At 41.1% G+C, this 18,579-nt stretch overlaps 2 protein-coding genes across 3 annotated transcripts; one reads left to right on the top strand and one right to left on the bottom strand.

Moving 5' to 3' along the window:
* Positions 1 to 265: 265 nt before the first annotated feature.
* On the bottom strand, positions 266 to 11,898 carry LOC133961977 (transmembrane protein 87A-like). Of its 2 annotated transcripts, XM_062397400.1 has the most exons (21): positions 11,649 to 11,898; positions 10,689 to 10,746; positions 9,348 to 9,445; positions 8,031 to 8,147; positions 7,867 to 7,914; positions 7,732 to 7,773; positions 7,519 to 7,645; positions 7,283 to 7,344; positions 6,755 to 6,938; positions 6,567 to 6,666; positions 6,370 to 6,463; positions 4,682 to 4,753; positions 4,456 to 4,564; positions 3,882 to 3,940; positions 3,612 to 3,715; positions 3,451 to 3,527; positions 2,803 to 2,867; positions 2,582 to 2,634; positions 2,284 to 2,314; positions 2,126 to 2,175; positions 266 to 1,748 (listed from the first exon to the last, which is right to left on the bottom strand). In XM_062397400.1, exons 1-20 carry the CDS (start codon positions 11,745 to 11,747, stop codon positions 2,134 to 2,136), a joined length of 1,641 nt encoding a protein of 546 aa, XP_062253384.1. In that variant the 5' UTR covers positions 11,748 to 11,898; the 3' UTR covers positions 266 to 1,748; positions 2,126 to 2,133. The 2 variants fall into 2 exon arrangements, with proteins under 2 accessions (XP_062253384.1, XP_062253383.1); XM_062397399.1 differs by having other exon boundaries at positions 266 to 2,175; positions 11,649 to 11,897.
* Positions 11,899 to 12,997: 1,099 nt separating this feature from the next.
* Positions 12,998 to 17,065, top strand: ganc (glucosidase, alpha; neutral C). Its single transcript, XM_062397458.1, is given in 14 exon segments — positions 12,998 to 13,010; positions 13,339 to 13,418; positions 13,676 to 13,717; positions 13,720 to 13,821; positions 13,896 to 14,164; positions 14,302 to 14,370; positions 14,503 to 14,567; positions 14,620 to 14,696; positions 14,783 to 14,857; positions 15,123 to 15,236; positions 15,833 to 15,945; positions 16,208 to 16,244; positions 16,246 to 16,312; positions 16,926 to 17,065. Coding segments are annotated over 14 exon segments (1,233 nt in total). The 3' UTR covers positions 17,036 to 17,065.
* Positions 17,066 to 18,579: the final 1,514 nt, after the last annotated feature.

The raw sequence follows: 18,579 nt of genomic DNA, 5'->3' as shown, positions 1-18,579 counted from the left end.
ACTTCACTTAACATTTATTAATTTAGTGGATTTGTTTTTGAGTCTTACCATGTTACCTTTTTGTGATCAATTTAATGTTAAGCTCATTCTTTTAATAGTCTTTCTATTTTAGGATAGACTTCTACACTATTTTTGCCACATTCATTTTTATCGTGAAGTACAAATATATAATATAATATTAATTCACAATATTCTAAAGTCGAACCAATTGCTCAAAAGGCAATAGTAATTTATCCTGAATACACACAACCACTGACACTTGAACCATGTTTCAATATAAATTTTATTGGCAAGACAAACGCAAAAAGCCACAGAATCATCAGCTTCACATTACAATGCAGACTCGCGTCCAAAAGTAGGGCTTCGGCATCGCTCCAAAATAAATACCCTCAACAAGACTTGAACAAATATATAAAAAGAAAACATAAATTAAGGAATTTAGAACATCCACACATACTGCAGTAGACTAGGACGGGATATGATTCTGCCACATGAGGCAGGAGATCATTTTGCAGTGTGAATATGATTGGTTCAAAGGAATCTGTATATGTGGTGAAATTAATAATATGAATTTATCATATACACTATTCATTTTTAAACTAAACTGCACCACTGAGTTTGGGTGAAGACCTTAAATAAAACTCTGGCCCAGTTAGTGGCAGGTGAGTGTAAAGGATCACAAACATGTTGTTAGTGACATGTATATTTGAATTTAGGCCCAAACCACAAACACAAAGCTTATGAAATTTTTCTCAGACTCAGTAACTAAAATATAAAATCAACATTTACATGAAGCGGACTCTGATCCTACAGCTGTTAGATACAAAATAGTACTTTTAAAACAAAATTCAAACACACATTATCTTAAGTCTCATAACGGCTTAGACACCAAAAGCTGTCTGTTCTTCCAGTTCTCTTCCAGTTCTCCGACAGAGGACCATGCAGCGTGTCATGTGTCAGTGAAAGCTTGAAAATAAATCACACAATCACTTGCCTGGTCTCTGTGTAATGAGAGGTGATCTCCTGTCTATGAAATGGACGACTGGAGTTTATAATAGAATATAAATACTTCACTATGATAGAGTTTCATGTGTCATTACATTAACACATCCCACTGGTGTATTCCAGTCATATTTCCCCTTGATAGCTGTGATATGCTTAAAGTATCGATATCCACTGGTGCAGTTACTTTCATATAAAGTAACAGTGGCAAATAGAGATGGACAACAAAGAGCTAGCTGTGAGTGAACAATAAGACATTTATCATTTACTGGTTCAGCTATTAGAAATCCGGAACTGTTCAATGGCAGGACAGAAGCATAAAGACATTACTCCTCTTGGCTGAATGGTTACTCATACCATATAGTTGCTCATTTAAATAATAAATATGTGTCATCATATCAAGTGACCTATGAAATATGGAGTAAGATTTGCTGAGGACAGCATTATTTTGACGATAAAGTTATGGCACAGCACTTCTCTGAATATAGAGTTTAAATAATTTAATATAATCTTTTACTATGCAAAATAACTTGGTGCTCTCAGTATGCATTTCTCCATCCATTCATACAGGTGACTGATATCTTAGCTTCGATGACGGCCAAGATATTTGATTCGTACCTGAACAGATTCCAAATTGGTCCTCGCGCGAGTTCCTACAAACTTCACGATCACTTTTGCAAGTTTCAGCTGGAGGTAAAAACTTTTTTCTCCATCCTCACGCCGGTTCTTAAGAAACCAACAAGACCCTAAGGGCAACATTTTGATAAATAATATTTTTTTTATGATGGCATTGAGTTAATTGCACAGTTCTGCTCAACTGAAACAAATCGATCGGATGAAACACATCAAAGTGATCTGCAGTGGAACTCTTCATTGTCAAGCCAGTTGCAGAATGTCCGTGGAGACATCAGTGACAGCAGCCAAGCCACTGAACCACCTTAACATAACACATGCTTCTCTGAGCTTATTAATGTATGTTACACAACAACTGTCAAATTCGAAAAGTTAAAAAGTGTCCGGAGAGAAACATTTTCTTTTGGGGGGGGGGGGGGGGGGGGGGTAATCAGATCACTCAGAATGCATTCATCGCTGCCTCAGTGAATTTTTTTCTTTTCATTCTTACATTTAGTTCTACTCCATTTTGGATCTCTCCATCTTGGTTTTCAGGATTTCCTGTAAGAGAAAACAGAATAAAGCATGTACAGTTATAATGATGTCAGAAAGGTTATTCATGTCATAAGCAGGAGATTTTCAAAAGAAGAAAGTAAGAAGAGTCTTTACCTCTTCCTCGTCCAGCATTACGGGGAGAGCTCTGTGGGGACAGAGAAAGCAGAGTTTAAAGAAGCAACTCTATAGCTTGACTGAGTATGAACAGTGTATTTTTTATAGTTCTGTAAGCTACATTAATAAACTTACATGAGCTGAGATAACAAAGAATCCCAGTTTTAAACCAATTACTTATTCTCACAAATTCCAGGCCGTGTTTAAGCAAAACGCTGTACTGGTGAAAGCATTATGGGACATTTTCCACGCAACCATGACGTCACAGGGATATCTAAAATTTAAATTTACTACTTACACATCAGCAACAGTCGTAGGAATGTTCTCCTCGACCCATTTGAGGTCTTCATCCTGTTTAGAAATGGAAAAGTGTTAAATCCTGCATGAGAATAACAGTGACTGGATGAGAGAGAGATAGATAGATAGATAGATAGATTACTTTATTCATCCCCGAAGGGAAATTAAGTCGTCATAGCAGCCAGTACATTTCAATACAATAAAATACAACGGTCAACAAACCTCTTTACTCAACAGTTTCTGAGATCCATTACTTTCAGGCTTTGAGCCCCTCATCTTCATTCCCTCTGAAAAAAGAAAAGACCAGAGTCAACTGAGACGACATGAAAGTCAATAACACGACTTTAACATAATGAGGGTTTCAAAATGTTGAATATGAATATATATGATGAGCTTTTTAAACTAATCTCTTCTTGACATGTTTGCGTGAACAGATTTAGATCATGGCCTTGATAACAGTTGATTATACAACATTACACCACAACTGACAAAGTTTGTCTGGATGATTTGCAGATAAGTGGATGTAATTAACTATGGTAAGTTTAAATATGGCATCAGAAGAAACTGGGACACAAACGTTTTCACATTTAGTGTTGCCCTGTCAAACTGAAGGAGCAACATTAAACACACGTCATATTAATCTTTATAAGGTCACCAGGGAGGTTGTTAGCTTGAACGCTGGGCTGCTGTGGCACAAGATTTATCTAAACGTCAATTTACACAAATATTTCCCTGGTTGTCGAGCATCTGACCTGCACTAACACAACATGCATTAATATTCCAAACACTATCTGACACAGATGTTCTCAATAATAAGCAGCATCCAGCCAAAGCTTTGCTGGCCTTGCAATGGAAGGAAGGAAGTCTTACCGAAAGCTTCATTCAGCATGGGCTCCTTCGCCTCCTCCTCATCGTCGTCTTCATCAATCAAAGGGGAGTGGGAGAACCTAAGAGGAAAGAGAACAAAACGCTGAATTATGTTAACTCTCGGTATATAAAAGGAAGTTTGTGGACACCGGTTGGCCTCTGACCTCTGACTGTTGGCAGACGGCCGCAGCAGAACCATGATGACCAGCAGAATGGTGGAGAACAGGAGACGCCAGAAGGCATCGTCTACCCACAGGTCCCTCCAGCCCTGGGGACAGGATGGAAACAGAAATCGAGAGAATAAAGAGATGGCTTCAATCCAGTTGAGAGGAAAACTTAAACTTTCCATCTCTGTGTAAACAGGAGATGGAAACCTCGCTGAGAGGAACGGCAACACAACGCAACCATCAATCGGTAACAGAAAACAAACTGACCGTCTGGCAGTCTACCAGCTTGAAGACTTTGGTGGTCCAGATGATGAAGATGATAGAAGCTGAGGACAGAGAGTAAACACGTGTTTCATTCTGACGACTGCACACAATATGCAAATGCTTAGAAACAACAGATTTAAACCTCCCAGAATTAGACGCTGAGCAAAAGGTTACTGCCGCCAGAGGGTTGACAAGAACATAAATGCATTTGCCTAATTGAAATACATGAGGTGCACACTGAAGCAGAATGGGGCAGATATGTTAAAGCAATGGTTGGTTATGTGAAATACATGCCGGCTCTTTCATCTTCAAGTCCAGGAAAACTAACATTTGTTTGGCTCCAGCTTCGAGTCTTTTTATCTCCATGAGTAAACAAAGTAGATGTATTTCCCAAAGTGATTCTATTTACTCCAACTTGCAGGTTACATTTCCAAACAACACAAACTGAAACGTGCATCAGTCGGTTTCTGGAAGTTTACTGATCATCACATAGCAGCTGCTTCTGCGTTAACATCCCATTTCTCTTCTCGCCCTCGAGGAGCTGAGAGTAGAGACGGACGACTTTCTGTTAACTCACCCAGAACGGAGAAGATGAGCGTGTTGGTGAAGTGCTGATACAAAGACAGCTTCACTATGTTCCTGCGGAGCTTCAAGAGACGAGTGGTTTGGGACAGACTGATGAAAATGTAGATGAAAGTTAAGGAGAACGTGTTGTGTGTACATTAGAATGAGCGAGATTAAAGGCTTATATCTGCAGAGCATAAACTGCTAAGCCTCAGGAGTTTTGCTCGAGTAAAGGATATCCACCACATGACACAGGAGTCGATGAGGGAGAGGCTGAGATTAGCAACCAGGGCAACTGTCCCATAGAAACCCTGAGAGAGAGGAGACGAGAGACAGGGTTCACAAAACAGAGCCGTTAACACGAGTCTTCAATCACAAGTCACAGTCGGCCACAACAAGGATTGTTGTGTGTGTGTGTGTCCAACTAACCCATTTCCAACAGTAACAAAATACAGAATCAATACATGGTCTCTGTTAATATTGCGGCCGACCGCCACAAACAAATCAATGCACCGAAAGGGCAAAAGTGCAAAAACCTTTTCAGTTCTTTATGAAACAGAAGTTTAATTTGCCGTCCTTCATTGTGGCCCAGGATGCATTTGCGTTCACAAACATTTGACCATATGTGTGTGTGAGAGTGACTGACAGAGAAGAGAATCACTTCATCCTCAGGGATGTTGTATTTTCTAAAAAGAGCTTCTCTTCTGTCGGGATGTGTTGAAGATTTAAGTCTCCAGCTGCCTCCTGACAAAACACATCTGCTCACCAAAGTGCACCAGCTCTCCTCATCCCTGTCCCTCTTATCTCTTGTTTGTTTGTTTAAGTTTCTGTTTTCATGACCTTTTGAAAATTGCTGCAGCGTCTCCGGCTCTATTTGAAAAATCACTCCTGGATCAAAATTGTCGTTTCCTATTATCATCACTTCTCTGCCTTCCGGAGACTGAATCCCTGCATAACCTCTTCTCTCCATTGTCCCCCCCAACTCAAAATCAAACCTACTTATTCGGTGTGCCTTGAAAGCTGCGCTGGGCTTTTACATAAAAATACACCACCAGCTAATCTAGTTAAAGAAGAACAGTGGATTCATTTACATTTGCCTGAATAAAATTCAACTGTGGCCATTTGGGAATTGATATTTAAGGCTTAGAAGTTAAGTATAAATTGTAAAATATCTTTCCTCTCTAAAATAGTTAGTTTAGATGGTTGGTGTGTCTATCATCAGGATCTATGAAACAAAAATCTCGTGCTGTAATCTGAAGCAACCAAGTTGCAGACAATGGAAAGCTGTAGTCTTTAAGACTCACATTAAATGAATGGTCAGAATTAAAGCCATTAAATGGATCCAATTAATCGAGTGAGCTCTCAGCACAATCATTTTTATTGTAAGTGCTACAGATTCCAATATATGAAATTCAAATTCCTTTCAACTCACACACGATAGACACAATTTAAATTTGATCTCACAGACATCAGTGGTCACTCTTTAGATATCACTTTATGCAAATAAAGCATGTCCTACTGCTGCTCTTTCAGAATAAAAGCATTCACCTGACTATACACCGGGTCTCAAGACATTCAGGTCAAATCAGACAAAAGAAAAAGTCATTTTAGGTATTCTGGCTCAGTTTGAAAGTTATGACACAAGAGGGAGCAGGGACAGTTAGCTGATTTCCTATGTGAACAACTCCTCTTACTCTGTCTTCACCTGGCTTTAGTAAGAAATCTCATCATGGCTAAATAATGATTATTTACTGACTTCTTAATCATTTATTGGGATTATAAGGTTTATAACTTTAACAACTTTATAAGATTATCAAGTATGTAATACCCAAATGTTGGATAATCATCCACATATCATTGTTGATTTAAGAACCAGATGAGAGCTGAGGGTTGAAAGGAAAGGATTATGATGACAGTTGATACTTACACCCGTCACTCTCAGGACTCCCTCCACAGAGGAGAAAAGCAGGTAGAGAACCCCCACGGCTGCCAGCCGGTGCACTGTGGTCCCCAGCATGGGCCTGCACAAGTACGGAAACCCACAGAGTTCAATCTAACAATACCAGTGTCTTTTAAAATGCAACTACTTGAAAATGTTGAGAAATCTTGAAAAATCAAACTTACTTGACTATCCCATACCCAAGACTGACAATGAGCACCAGGATTCGAGCCAAAGATCTTTTGAGTGCAGAGAGCAGCTCAGCAAAAATCACAGCACCTTGAACTGAGAATTGATAAAAACACACACAAATAAGAACAAATAGTTTGAGACTCACATGAAGAGAAAATCCAAACAGCAGAAGGAAACCGACCGTAGTCTCCTTTGTAACGGATGCTCTGGTACTCGGAGTAAAACACAGCTTTCTCCAGCATGCCGAGGATGATGACGCCGCCGATCCAGAACTGAATCCTCAGCAGATCTCTCCAGTAGCAGGCGCACCAGAAGAGCCAGACAGCCCCGAACAGGACGTACACAATGCACATGATCATGAAGAACTGGGACAGACAGAAGAAGAAGAATATTGAGAAGCTTTGTCAATAAAAAGCTGTTTAAAAAGTATATGTTTTGATTTTTGAGACCAATATTATCCTCTTTAAAGCTGTGGACTATGAGAGTATATTCTTAGGGTTCGGGTGAGATATTCATTCCTGACCTTTGACAAAAAAAGGTTTAACTTTCCCAAGCTTTCAACCTCATGCTCTGAAATCATTGAGGACATCCATCCGCTGGATCTCACAGTACGTGTTTGAAAGTGTGTTCAAAATAACTATATAACAAAATATAATATAACAAAATAACGAAATAAGTCATTTCCTCAAGTGTAACTTAAAGTACATACCATCATGAGGGGCCAGTCTGCTGGGGAGGAGTAGTCATGTGGTCCCTTCATCTCAACTTTCACTGGGGAGAGGAAACTAAAGTAAACCTCATGCGCTGACACAAATCAGAGTCACTTAAAAATAAATATTCTTTGTGGCTATTATTATTATTCTCTTTTCTAACCCTATTTTCCTAATGAGGGAACATGAAAGAATCAAACGCTCTTGAAGCAAAACAAGCGGGTTCTTTTCTCACTTGTGAAAGCGAAGTTGAGCTGCTCGGTGCCAATGTCCTCATCGTCACCTCCACGGAACATGGGCTGCACTTTCACTATGAACAGATAGGGACTGTCCTCCCAGGCTTTGGCCACTGCACTGATGTCCTGGAAAATGAACACACAAAAGTTTGACCTCTGGAAAAACAGAGATTTAAAACATTTGTGATAAAAGTAATGAAATCCCGTCTTACCGGTTTGTCAGGCCAAATGAAACTCTGATTTGATGGGTCACTCTGAAAAGAACAAAAATGGTAAAAAACAAAAAAGGGTGGGTCAAGGGGTCGATTCCTTTTTCACAGTTCACATCAGCTTGATCAGTGACTCACCTTCGGGCTGGTTAGGGGCTGATATGGGTTGAAGTCAGGATAATAGACCTGGGTGAGAGGACAGAGGGAAGATGTAAATAAGAAAAGCATTAGACCATCGAATGAGGTTAAACAGAAATGTTCAATCCTCTGTTTAGGTTCTTTTCGGTTGTATGTCAACGCACCCTCGGCATGAAGAGGGAGGAGCAGTTGTCGAAGTACATGTAGCCCTGACTGTAGAAGCCGCTCCAGCCATCTTTCAGCATGTGGTCCATTCCAAACATGTTCGTGGCTTTGTTGTCCTACAGAAAGAAGTGAGGAAAGAAATACACTTTGCATTGACTGTGAATGAAATAACAAGATCAAACAGTATCTGAAGATAAAAAAACACTAAGCACAGAAACAGGAATAAAAATTAGTTGTGCATTTACATGGCGGGAGGAGAGATACATCTAATTTCTGTCTTTCACCTAATTAATATTAAATATAACTCACCCAAAATCCTCTGAGTAAAAGTTGCATCCAACAACCACATGATGAGAAAAAGGATAAAAACCCAGGGGACAGAATGAGGCGGCAACAAACTAAATGTGTTGAGCAGGATCCAAAGTGAAACCCAGGGAAAGTTTGATTCAATTAAAAATGATTAATAAGAGGGAAACTATTTTATTTGCTCAAATTCAATCGTTTGTTATTATGAGGAAGAGTATGGAAGAAGACCTTAACCTACAAATACCTTCATTTCAACATCCCCATCACACCACGTGTAAAACAGTAGCAGTCAAATATTTGGGCTTCAGGTCTAAGATATTATACGTTTATAATAGTATATATTATAATTATAAGTGCGTTGTTGAATATTTTCTGGAAGTGTTGAGTACTGCCTCTTTAGTTTCTTGTCATCTGCCATAAAGCAAAGAAGAAAGAGGAAAAACCATGTCAGCTGCTCATCGTGCTGCCTCGCCTGCTCTAGAGAAATGTCAGGAGGCTGAAAGAAGCAGATGCTGACATTTCATAACACATCTGAATGAAAAAGGTAGGTGACCTTTATATATATATATGTGTTTTCTCCTTTTCTAACCGCCTGCTTTGAGACTAACACTGACAAGGTGACGAGCATCAGAGGCAGAGCAGCATCTGTGCTCGAGAGGCGTCTGGACAGAGTCAGAGGAACCCCAGGTCGTGAAAACAATTCAGAGAGGAACACGACACAGTATTTTACTTGTTGGACTTTTGATCTGGTTATTTTGGTTCCACGTTGTTATTGAGGGAGCACACGTCCTGTTGTCATCACTTATTGTACCTATACCCGACTTCGGTTTAAGGTTAGGATGGAGAATATGAACGAACTGGTTCATGTCGCAAATATAAGTATTCCTTTGTGATTTTTTCTATTTTTCCATATTGAAACGTCCGCCTGGCTGTATATACTCAGTACTATGAGATAGTCACATTCACAGTATTCAGGGGTCAGCCATCAAGAATCAAAGGTCAACACTCACCGGTGTGTTGAAGACCTCGTTGTAGCAGACGGAGGAGCGCAGGTACCAGCTGATGTTGAACGCCAGGTTTCGTTCACATGATGCCAAGTCGCCCTGGACTGCAGGGAGAGAGCACCATCAGTTACTCAGGTGGTGATAAGTAGACAGTAGCAGGATAAAGATCCCACTTCCTGCTACACACCATCACATGACAGTTTGTGTACAAATTCCTGGAAATAAATCGGTGTATTGTCGCGTTCCATTTCAGAGGGAGACTTTCATCCTTTCCCTACAAGATGCTGTTGCGTTGCCTCCTTTTGTCCGTCAGAAGGAGCTGATGTCCCTGCCGCCTTCACAGTATTAAGGATTTCTCACTTATGGCTGATGGAAGCGGAGGCAAACTGTGAACCTCCGAGAGAGGAAACAGTCTCTGATTCTGTAGAACTTAAGCTAATCCTGACACTTATCATTAACTGTTTAAATTTGATTGCATCCTCTCAATCTCCACGGTGGCTGTGCTGAAAACAAAATAATCTAGGCAATGTTTTGTGACTTCTCAGATTAACAAATTGTTCCAGAGAGAGTTTTGAATTCTCAGATTGAAGCGTAATGTAGTTAAATTATCCCCCTGATCAGCAAATGTCAGGTAATCTCATTTTCAGGACCAACTGTAACAGAAGCTGAAAAACAACGAAGCATTTATGGTTCTCTGAAGAAAAAACAAGAGTTTTCTCATAAGATTTTTCATGCTGACATTTTGTTCCCCGATGCATTCCCTCTGTTTGCAGGACATTGAGCTTATTAATCACATTTGGAGTTAAACCCCTGAGGTTCTTAAACAAACGGTGGGAGCAAAACAATATCACTCCAGCTGACATTTAAATGTTAAACCCAACGGTGCGTCCTCTGCAGTGAATCTTGAGATAGATGACTACAACAACCATGTTCTATCTGTTGTGATGAAGGAGTTACTGTTTTTGTTTTTGCAAACCAGACTTTGGTGGCTTGTGACTGAGTCAAAACTTCTGAGGGAAGTGAAGTCAAACATTTCACAAATCAACATTTCATAAGAGGAAGAAGACGAGGGCCGGACGGATGTTTCTTTAAAATAAACTTGAAACCTGTTAAACTCGTTTTTTTGTTAATGTCCAAACCTGCGTGGGATCAAATAGACTCGACTTGAGTTTTGACTGAGTCAGTTTGGTGTCACGTGTTTTTACTGGCCTGGGAGCCACTGAATGAAAATAAATATCCCAGCGAGTGGACAAAGGATCTTTGTTCTTTCTTCAAAACACACATTGCCCTAATCTTGTTTGAGGCGATGGAAAAACAGTGCATTTAGGAGAGGTCAGAAAAACGTACACTTCATAGAGATGGTGGTGTTGGAGTACAGCGTCTTCCGGAACACAGCATTTTGTGTCTGAAAAATACAAAGACACACGTCAGTCGGCTGCTGTTCAGGCTCCTTGCGCACATCTGCATCACTCACACACGATTAACTTCATTATTCAAGCCACTTAGGACCAGGAGGCTCTTCTACAATGATCAGGATATAAATCAAACACCTGACGATGCAAATGAAGATGTGTCACGAACATTAACCGGCGGTTGGAATCTAAATAAGTTTGGTCGACCTTCCATAACTCAAGGGACACACTCCATCTTCATCTTCCAGCCGTGCTCCGTCCAACTTTATAAAAAGGATTCTATAAATTTTGTTTAATGATCATTCGTGTCAGGACTAAAAACAACAATTTAAAAACAACAGCTTCCCCTTTAAAAAAACATGGCTGCCCCCATAGAGAGGGTCCGCTTCCTGATGTAAAGATAAAAGGGACCCTTCTAGGGTTAGGAAAACAACAAGTTGTATGATCTAGATGAAACATCACTAGGATTATCTTATATTATAGAAAATATGACACTTGCCAGTAGATCCCTCTCAGCTAGCTCTTACACACTGGACCTTTAAAGCTCACTCAGCCTTTAGACTACAACACATGTGATTGATAACATTTGTGACCAGATGACTTCTTCTGCTGTTCACAGAGGAAATAACTGATTGAACTCCTCTTCTCTCATCTACAACACATCCTCATTTCCGGTTTTAAATCATCATCATCATCTGCAAGTGACGCTTTTAGCTGCTTTCATTGGACCCAGCGACAGATCAGCAGCAGGACGCAGAGAAGGAGCTCGTGTTGGGTCCGACAGGTGAACTCAGGTGGGTGGAGGAGCTAGCTAGCCCGTTAGCTTCGTCGTGCTAACAGCTGTAAACACAGACGGTGATGATGATGATGATGATGATGGAGGAGCAGCACTGACCGGGTTGATGTCCACGCTCCACACGGACACTTCCGCCGCGGCGCCGAGACGCAGCACGGACGCGAGCAGGAGCAATTGTAACCGACGGGCATCTGTCATCTTCTGGGTCTGAGCATCTACTTGTTCAGGACTCACTCACACACACACGGAGACACAGACACACACAGACGCACACAGACTGTCTGTGGTAGCTTCAGTCTGTAGGACACACGGCGCTGTATCCGCATCCAGTTCCGGTTCTCTCTGCAGTTCACTCTGTTGCAGCTAGAGGGCGGAACACACAAGGAGAGGTGTCCCCTGGTTCTAACTCAGGAGACATCACCTAAATATCATCATCTGTTGTTATGATGGAGAATGATGATATAATATATACATCACACTCTGCTCTACTATATTCTATTCTACTCAACTATATTCAACTTTATTCTTCTCTACTATATTCTAATCTACTTTATTCTACTCTATTCTATTCTACTTTGCTTTAGATTACTCTTTTCACTGCTACTCTAGTACCCTACTTTATTATGCTCTTATCTTTTCTACTCTACTCAACTTTATTCTATTATATTATCTTCTACTCTACTTTAGAATACTCTTTTCTTTTCTACTCTACTCAACTTTATTCTACTCTATTCGACCCTATTCAACTCTATTTTACTTTATTCTACTCTAATCTACCCTACTTAATTAAACTTTACTCTATTCTACTCTACTCTACTCTACCATATCATACTAACTATACCATACTACAATATATGTTACTCTACTATTCCAGACTATACTAGGCCATCCAATACAATTCGAAATATTATATCCTAGACTAGACTACTATACTGTAATATACTATAGACCCTAGATTAGACTATACTATAGTTGACTATGCTAATTCTATACTGTTCAATACTACATACTTGACATAGGGTACTATGCTATACGATAGGCCTACTATGCAAAATACTATATTCCAAGCTACTATACTCTACTGTTTGAGTACTTATATGTTCTCTCTACTTATATGTTGACACCAGGGATCAGAGAGAAATGGCATTTGAATCCCGTCTATGTCCTGTATATATGGCACAATTGACAATAAAACGATATACTATACTATACCATATTATACTATACTATACTATACTATACCATACTATACTAATAAATGTGTACAAAGGGGATAAAGTTCTAAAGGTTTCCTCAGGCGGTGTTTTGTTTTGAAGAGTCAGGCCGGATGTTGTGTTGATGTTGTAGTTTCGGTTCGGTCCTCCCGCTCTGTGGTCCGTGTGGTCGCTGCAGCTCACGGTCGTTCGTTCCGACTCTGTCAGAAGCGACAGTTGTGACGTGTGTTGGAAATGTCTGAGGAGAGTGAAGCTGTGTCCAGGTACAAACTCCATCTCTCGGTGTTCACATCAGAGGATTCGACCTTCTGCTAATGGAGCTGACTTCCTGTTGTAATGAACTGCATTGACGTGACTGCAGCACAGACACACAACTCACATGGACTCTGTATTCAGATGGGCACCTTTTAAGTTTGTCTTTTAAATCAGGTTTATTGGCAGAGGACACATCATTGGAGGATTTATTTTTATACGTGGCTCTCGTGAAAGTGTAAAGGTCAAAGTGGACCAGCAGGAAACTCCCTCCATGTTGCTGGTGAATCAATCCAATCAATCCATATAATCGTTTCTCATAGGTGAGTCCTGTTACCTTGATTTCAGCCGCCCTGCCACTCCAGCATGGTACTCCCTATGCCTCGGCCTGGATAAGTACAAGGTCTCTATTGATCCCGAGGGAAATTAAGGATTTCCCACTCAGTTAATCCAAATTCATTGATGATGTACAGAAGGACGACAGAGTACTTAACGATGAAGGCTGAAGAATTTAACCTTTTGTATTTGATGTGAAGTAAAGGCTTTTCACTTTTTGCCATCACCTTTTAACAGATGCTAACGATGAGGTACCTGAATGCTCTCTAAGTTGAACTGGTCTCTCAGTGAACAGTCCTGCTGATGTGGATGTGTCCGATGCAGGGATCCACGCCCTCGTTATTTCTGTGGAATGATACGAACGAGGCTCATCTGTGTTCGGTGGGCCGGAGCAGACCATGCTGAAGGACGCGGTGCATTATGGGGGCTGGGAACATCGGGAATTGCACAACCTCTATGGATTTTACCAGGTGAGTGGTTTAGTCTATTTTTTACACAGGTCAAACCCAGATACTTTCTATTAACAATACACTGACTCCCTGAGGCAGCTTCTCCTTCTCCTGGATCACTTCACCGGACGACCTGTGTTTTCCTTCTCAGCTCGAGGCCACAGTGGAAGGGCTGATGACTCGCTCCGGCTGATGTTGGCGGGTTTTTCAACGATCCGCATCCCGAGGTGCTGGTGCGTTGGTACCAGGCCGCCGCCCTGCAGCCGTTCTTCCGTGGTCACTCTGCCTGCTGGTCAAAGCGCCGGGAGCCGTGGCTGTTTGGGGAAGAGGTCACCGCTGCCATCCGCACGGTGATCCAACAGAGGTTCCAACTCCTTTGTCCCTGACACGATACTGTCCATCGGGGACTCTGGTTTTTCCAGTAGTTGTGCTATGATCTGTTATCGTGAACTAGTACAGGCCCCTCGTTTCCACCCCAATGTGACAAATGTCTCTGCTCAGGTATCAGCTGCTGCCCTACTGGTACACTCTGTTCCACCAGGCTCACAGCGCTGGGCTGCCTCCGATCAGGTGAGTGCTGCTGCCGACTGCTGGTCAGTGGATGCACTGCAGCCACAAGCATCACTCGTGCTCCTGTGAAGTGAATGCTGACGTTTTCAGACGCCAGAGGTCGAGATGACCTTGTTCATTTGTTTCAAACAGGCCTCTATGGGTGGAGTTCCCCAGAGAACGAGGCACCTTCAGTGTGGACCACCAGCATATGATAGGTGATCATTTGACTTCATCACACACTGAGTTCTGTCTCTGATTTCACTGCAGGGGGCACCCTGCTGGCCTGTCCCGTTACCGATCCTGGAGTTCAGGAAGTCAAAATGCTACTTCCTGGATCTGATGAGGTAAACCTGCCTCCGGGTAACATACGTGGTTTTATTCACGTTACACCTCAGAGGGGATTTTACATTCAGGTTTGCTTTTGTTTCAGATTTGTTGTGATGTCCAATCTGCGATGGCGCACGAAGGAGGAAGGACCCTGAGTCTCCCTGACACCCTGGACACGGTCAGTACCACGATCCAAACAGTAGAGGGGGCTATAACATGGAGTGGACTGTCAGTAGTTGTCATATTCATTCAAACACATCACAGGTGATGTGAGGGGGTAAACAAACACTAGAGGCCTTATAGATAAATAAAACTGATTATCTACCCTGACAGAGGGAAATTTATTCGTGTTTCAAGAGTTTCATAAGAATTATAGTTATTTGGTTTTAAACTGTTTTGATTATTATTACATATTAAGGAGGGAAGTTGCTATTTCTGTCCAGGTTCCTGTGTTCCAGAGAGGCGGCCCGGTTGTCTGCAGGTCGGCAGGAAGCAGCTACTGCACAGCCGACCTCCAGCTGCTTCCGCTCTCCATCACTGTGGCTCTGGACTCTCAGGTAAGAGTCAGAGGAGCAGAGAAGAAAACGGCTTCTGTTCATATTCAAATCTGCTTTAACCCTGACCAGGAGCTCGAATATTAGTTATTATGAAATATGTAGATATACAGTACAAGAAAAAACCTAACCAATGAAAACCAATAAAATTCCAATTCCAATTTTGTAATAAAAAATGGAAGGAAATCAGATGTTTTTTGTCGTGATTCATCTTTTCCTAGTACAGTGTGTAGCTGCCCAAATGTTTTTTTGTCTGTGTTTTCACTAAAGCTGATTTCAGACAGACATTGTCCTGAGATGTTCCAGTGGGTCTGTACATGAGAAGGCACATCTCTGCGTCAGTTGTCTTGAAAATGTCTGTAAAATGAGTGAACCCATGTGAGAATACAAATATCTCAGGATGAGAGAGAGGAGCCATACATGAAGAAAACACCCAGGAAGTGTAGAATTGAAAAGACAATGAGATCCCTGCTTCATCAACCCATTTTTTTAGACATTTTCCAGAGTTAATGTCCAAAAACGACTCAGGATTTATGATTGTTTGGTTCCGACTTGTGACATTTGTGTAATTAAATTAGTGAGGTGCCTCCTCTGTGCAGGGGGCTGCTGATGGGGAGTTGTACCTGGACGACGGCCACTCTTTCATCTACCTCCACAGAAAGGCCTTCTGTCTGCGCAGGTTCGACATGCTGTCAGGCCGGCTGCTCTGCCGGTGAGTCACCCTCCCTCCTCCTGAGCATCACAGGGACACAGTTTTCTTCTCATCAGGCTCATGAGCACTGTATCTGTGCATTATCTTCAGATTTGGCAAAAAGCTTTATTAATATGATTTGATTTTGGTGGTCAATAAATCATTAACATCTGAAGGGAATTTCTCCCATCTGGTACAAACCTTACACGAATGACGATGGACAAAATACACTCAATACCTTTTTATCAATAATTTCCTAAGGCCTGACACCTGCTTCTCTCAGTGCCGCCGGTGAAGAATGAGCGTTTGACTCTGACACCTCTCGTTCACTCCGTCACCATCCTGGGTTTGAAGAGCAAACCGACCGCCGTGACTGTGCACCAATCAGGTGAGGAGCTCCGGCGTGAACTCACATTGTACCCAGTCAGAAGGATGATGATGATGATGATGAGGCAGAGACGTGTCGTCCAATTAGAAACAGCCTGATCGAAGGCCACACAGAACCCTGACAGGGTCCGTTTAGATAAAGGTTTAAAGGAAACTCAACAGCCTTAAATAAAGGCATCTATTAGTTATAATGATGATTATAAAAGAACAAAACCAAACCTCTGAATTCTGCAAATCAGGGAACGCTGTACGATATAAGTAAAGTATGTTAAGCTTTGATTGTTTCAGGTTGTATGTGGATAAAAAATCTGTGATAAACTGAGGAATCAGATCATTAATTGCCTTGTAAGTAATTAAAAGAACCTTAAAATACATTCTAAAAAACAGGAAGCCAATGTGAAGAGGCTAAAACCCATTTTATCCATTCTTGCTTTTTATATCTTTTTGCATTTTTTATATCTTGGTGGAAAAAGTGACATCATGTGTTGTATCTGGACTTTTTTGTCTTATTCACTCTTTTTCTTTAATTGGTCAAATATTGTAAAGGGAGAAACTCCCAGTTCTGCCGACTCCTCAACTGTAAAACAGCATCAACCTCTTGGTTTCATCCCCAGGGTCCGAGGACACTCCTGCTGAGTTTCAGTTCACGGAGACCTGCTGCAAACTGACCATGAGCAGCCTGAGCCTCAGAGTGGTGACGGACTGGGAGATTCACATTCTGTAGGTTCACGCTGCTCGTGTCCGTCGAGAGGGGGGGGGGGGGGGGGGGGGGAGGAGGAGAAAGAGGAGGAGGAGGACATCAACATCCATGCTAACTGCTGAATGTGACACCTGATAGATTATATCCCTATATAGATTGCCATATAGGGATATTGTTGCCTACTCTGCTATCAGGCACTATCGCCAATAATGAATACACGGGAGAATTGCTCGTAAACCTTTATTAGTTTTTACACACAACGTCAGCACGTCACATAAAAGGGGGCATAACAGAAACTGTGAAGGGAGAAACTTAGGCTGTCAATACACAACAGATATGGTTCAAATGTTCAGTTTGGGGTCAAAGATGAACGGATTTCAGTGGCCCAAGGTCAAATGTCACTGTGACCTCATGAGTCTAGAAAAGAAAAAAGCATGTAAACTGAAACTGCACTGGTTGGTGGATGCATTCAACCATATAGCAGTAAAGGTCACTTTTTTACAAACGTTACACCTGTTTATTAGGAGCTGCACCTTCAATACAACGTTTTATTAATTGAATCATTCTTTCCTCATATGACTATTTGTACGTTTTAAGAAAGTGAATAAACGTGAAGCCATGTTGACAAATAAGAACGAAAGGAAAACGGTAAAATTCATGTTTTAAAGTTTCCTCCCCTCAATAAATGATGTGCAGCTTCTGATGTTCACTCTTTTGTTTTGAACATGTCGTCACAGTTTTACAATATCGTGTTGTGTGACCCGACATCTTCCCGGAGCGGATGTTTGCTGAGCGACACAAAAATACCACAATAGGACAGGAAACGCTGGAACAAGCTTTATTCCTTCATGAGACTTTACAAGGAAACTGCTGCGAGTTAGAATCATTTAATCAGGATTTAATTTTTTTTACTGATATTGAGTCTGAACCATTGTAGCAGGTTCTTGTACAAATATTTGTTTACGATGAACGATGTTGTTTGATATTGAACAATGGTCGTTTTAAAGATTCAATGTTTAACAGGAAGAAGATAAGAAAATATGTGGTGATAGAAGAGAGAGAGAATCTAATATATGATGAGAGAGATAACAAAATAAGCTGTAAATTGCTTTTTATTCCTCTGGCTAGAGGCGTCATGATTATGTTTGATAATATTTACCTCTTTCATAACATTTATTAGATTTTAGTGGTGTGAGGTCAAAGGTCACTGTGACCTCACCAACCTGCTTGTGCATATTATGACAACATTTTACATAAAAGTCTCTAAAGGGTCAAATGAAGCGATGAGGTTTAATGTCCAAAAGGTCAAAGGTCCGCTTCACTGTCAAATCCTGATATTCTGTAATAACTCAGCTTGTTCCTCAGATGAGGAACAGTACAGTAGGAACATTAAACCATGTCTATTTATTCTCTGAACAAATATTCAGTTCTTTTTATGCTTTCTCACAAATTATATTCCTGCTTACATATCAGAAATGTTATATTCTGTGTTTCTTCTGCTAGAAATTCATTTGGACGGTAAAATAAGTGACATTTAAACACATCATCACACACTGCCAGTCGATTAG

The sequence above is a fragment of the Platichthys flesus genome, chromosome 10 (assembly GCF_949316205.1).
Source record: "Platichthys flesus chromosome 10, fPlaFle2.1, whole genome shotgun sequence".
NCBI classification, from domain to species: Eukaryota; Metazoa; Chordata; class Actinopteri; order Pleuronectiformes; family Pleuronectidae; genus Platichthys; species Platichthys flesus.
Note: the sequence above shows the minus strand (reverse complement) of the source record. Positions and strands in the feature narration are given on the sequence as shown.

Excerpts from the sequence above, each read along its gene's own strand:
- LOC133961977 (XM_062397400.1), bottom strand. The coding sequence starts at position 11,747 with ATGACAGATGCCCGTCGGTTACAATTGCTCCTGCTCGCGTCCGTGCTG. Across the intron at positions 9,446-10,688 it reads CACCACCATCTCTATGAAGT|TCCAGGGCGACTTGGCATCA; the intron begins GTACGTTTTTCT and ends CTCTCCCTGCAG. Across the intron at positions 6,939-7,282 it reads CAGACTGGCCCCTCATGATG|TTCTTCATGATCATGTGCAT; the intron begins GTATGTACTTTA and ends TGTCTGTCCCAG.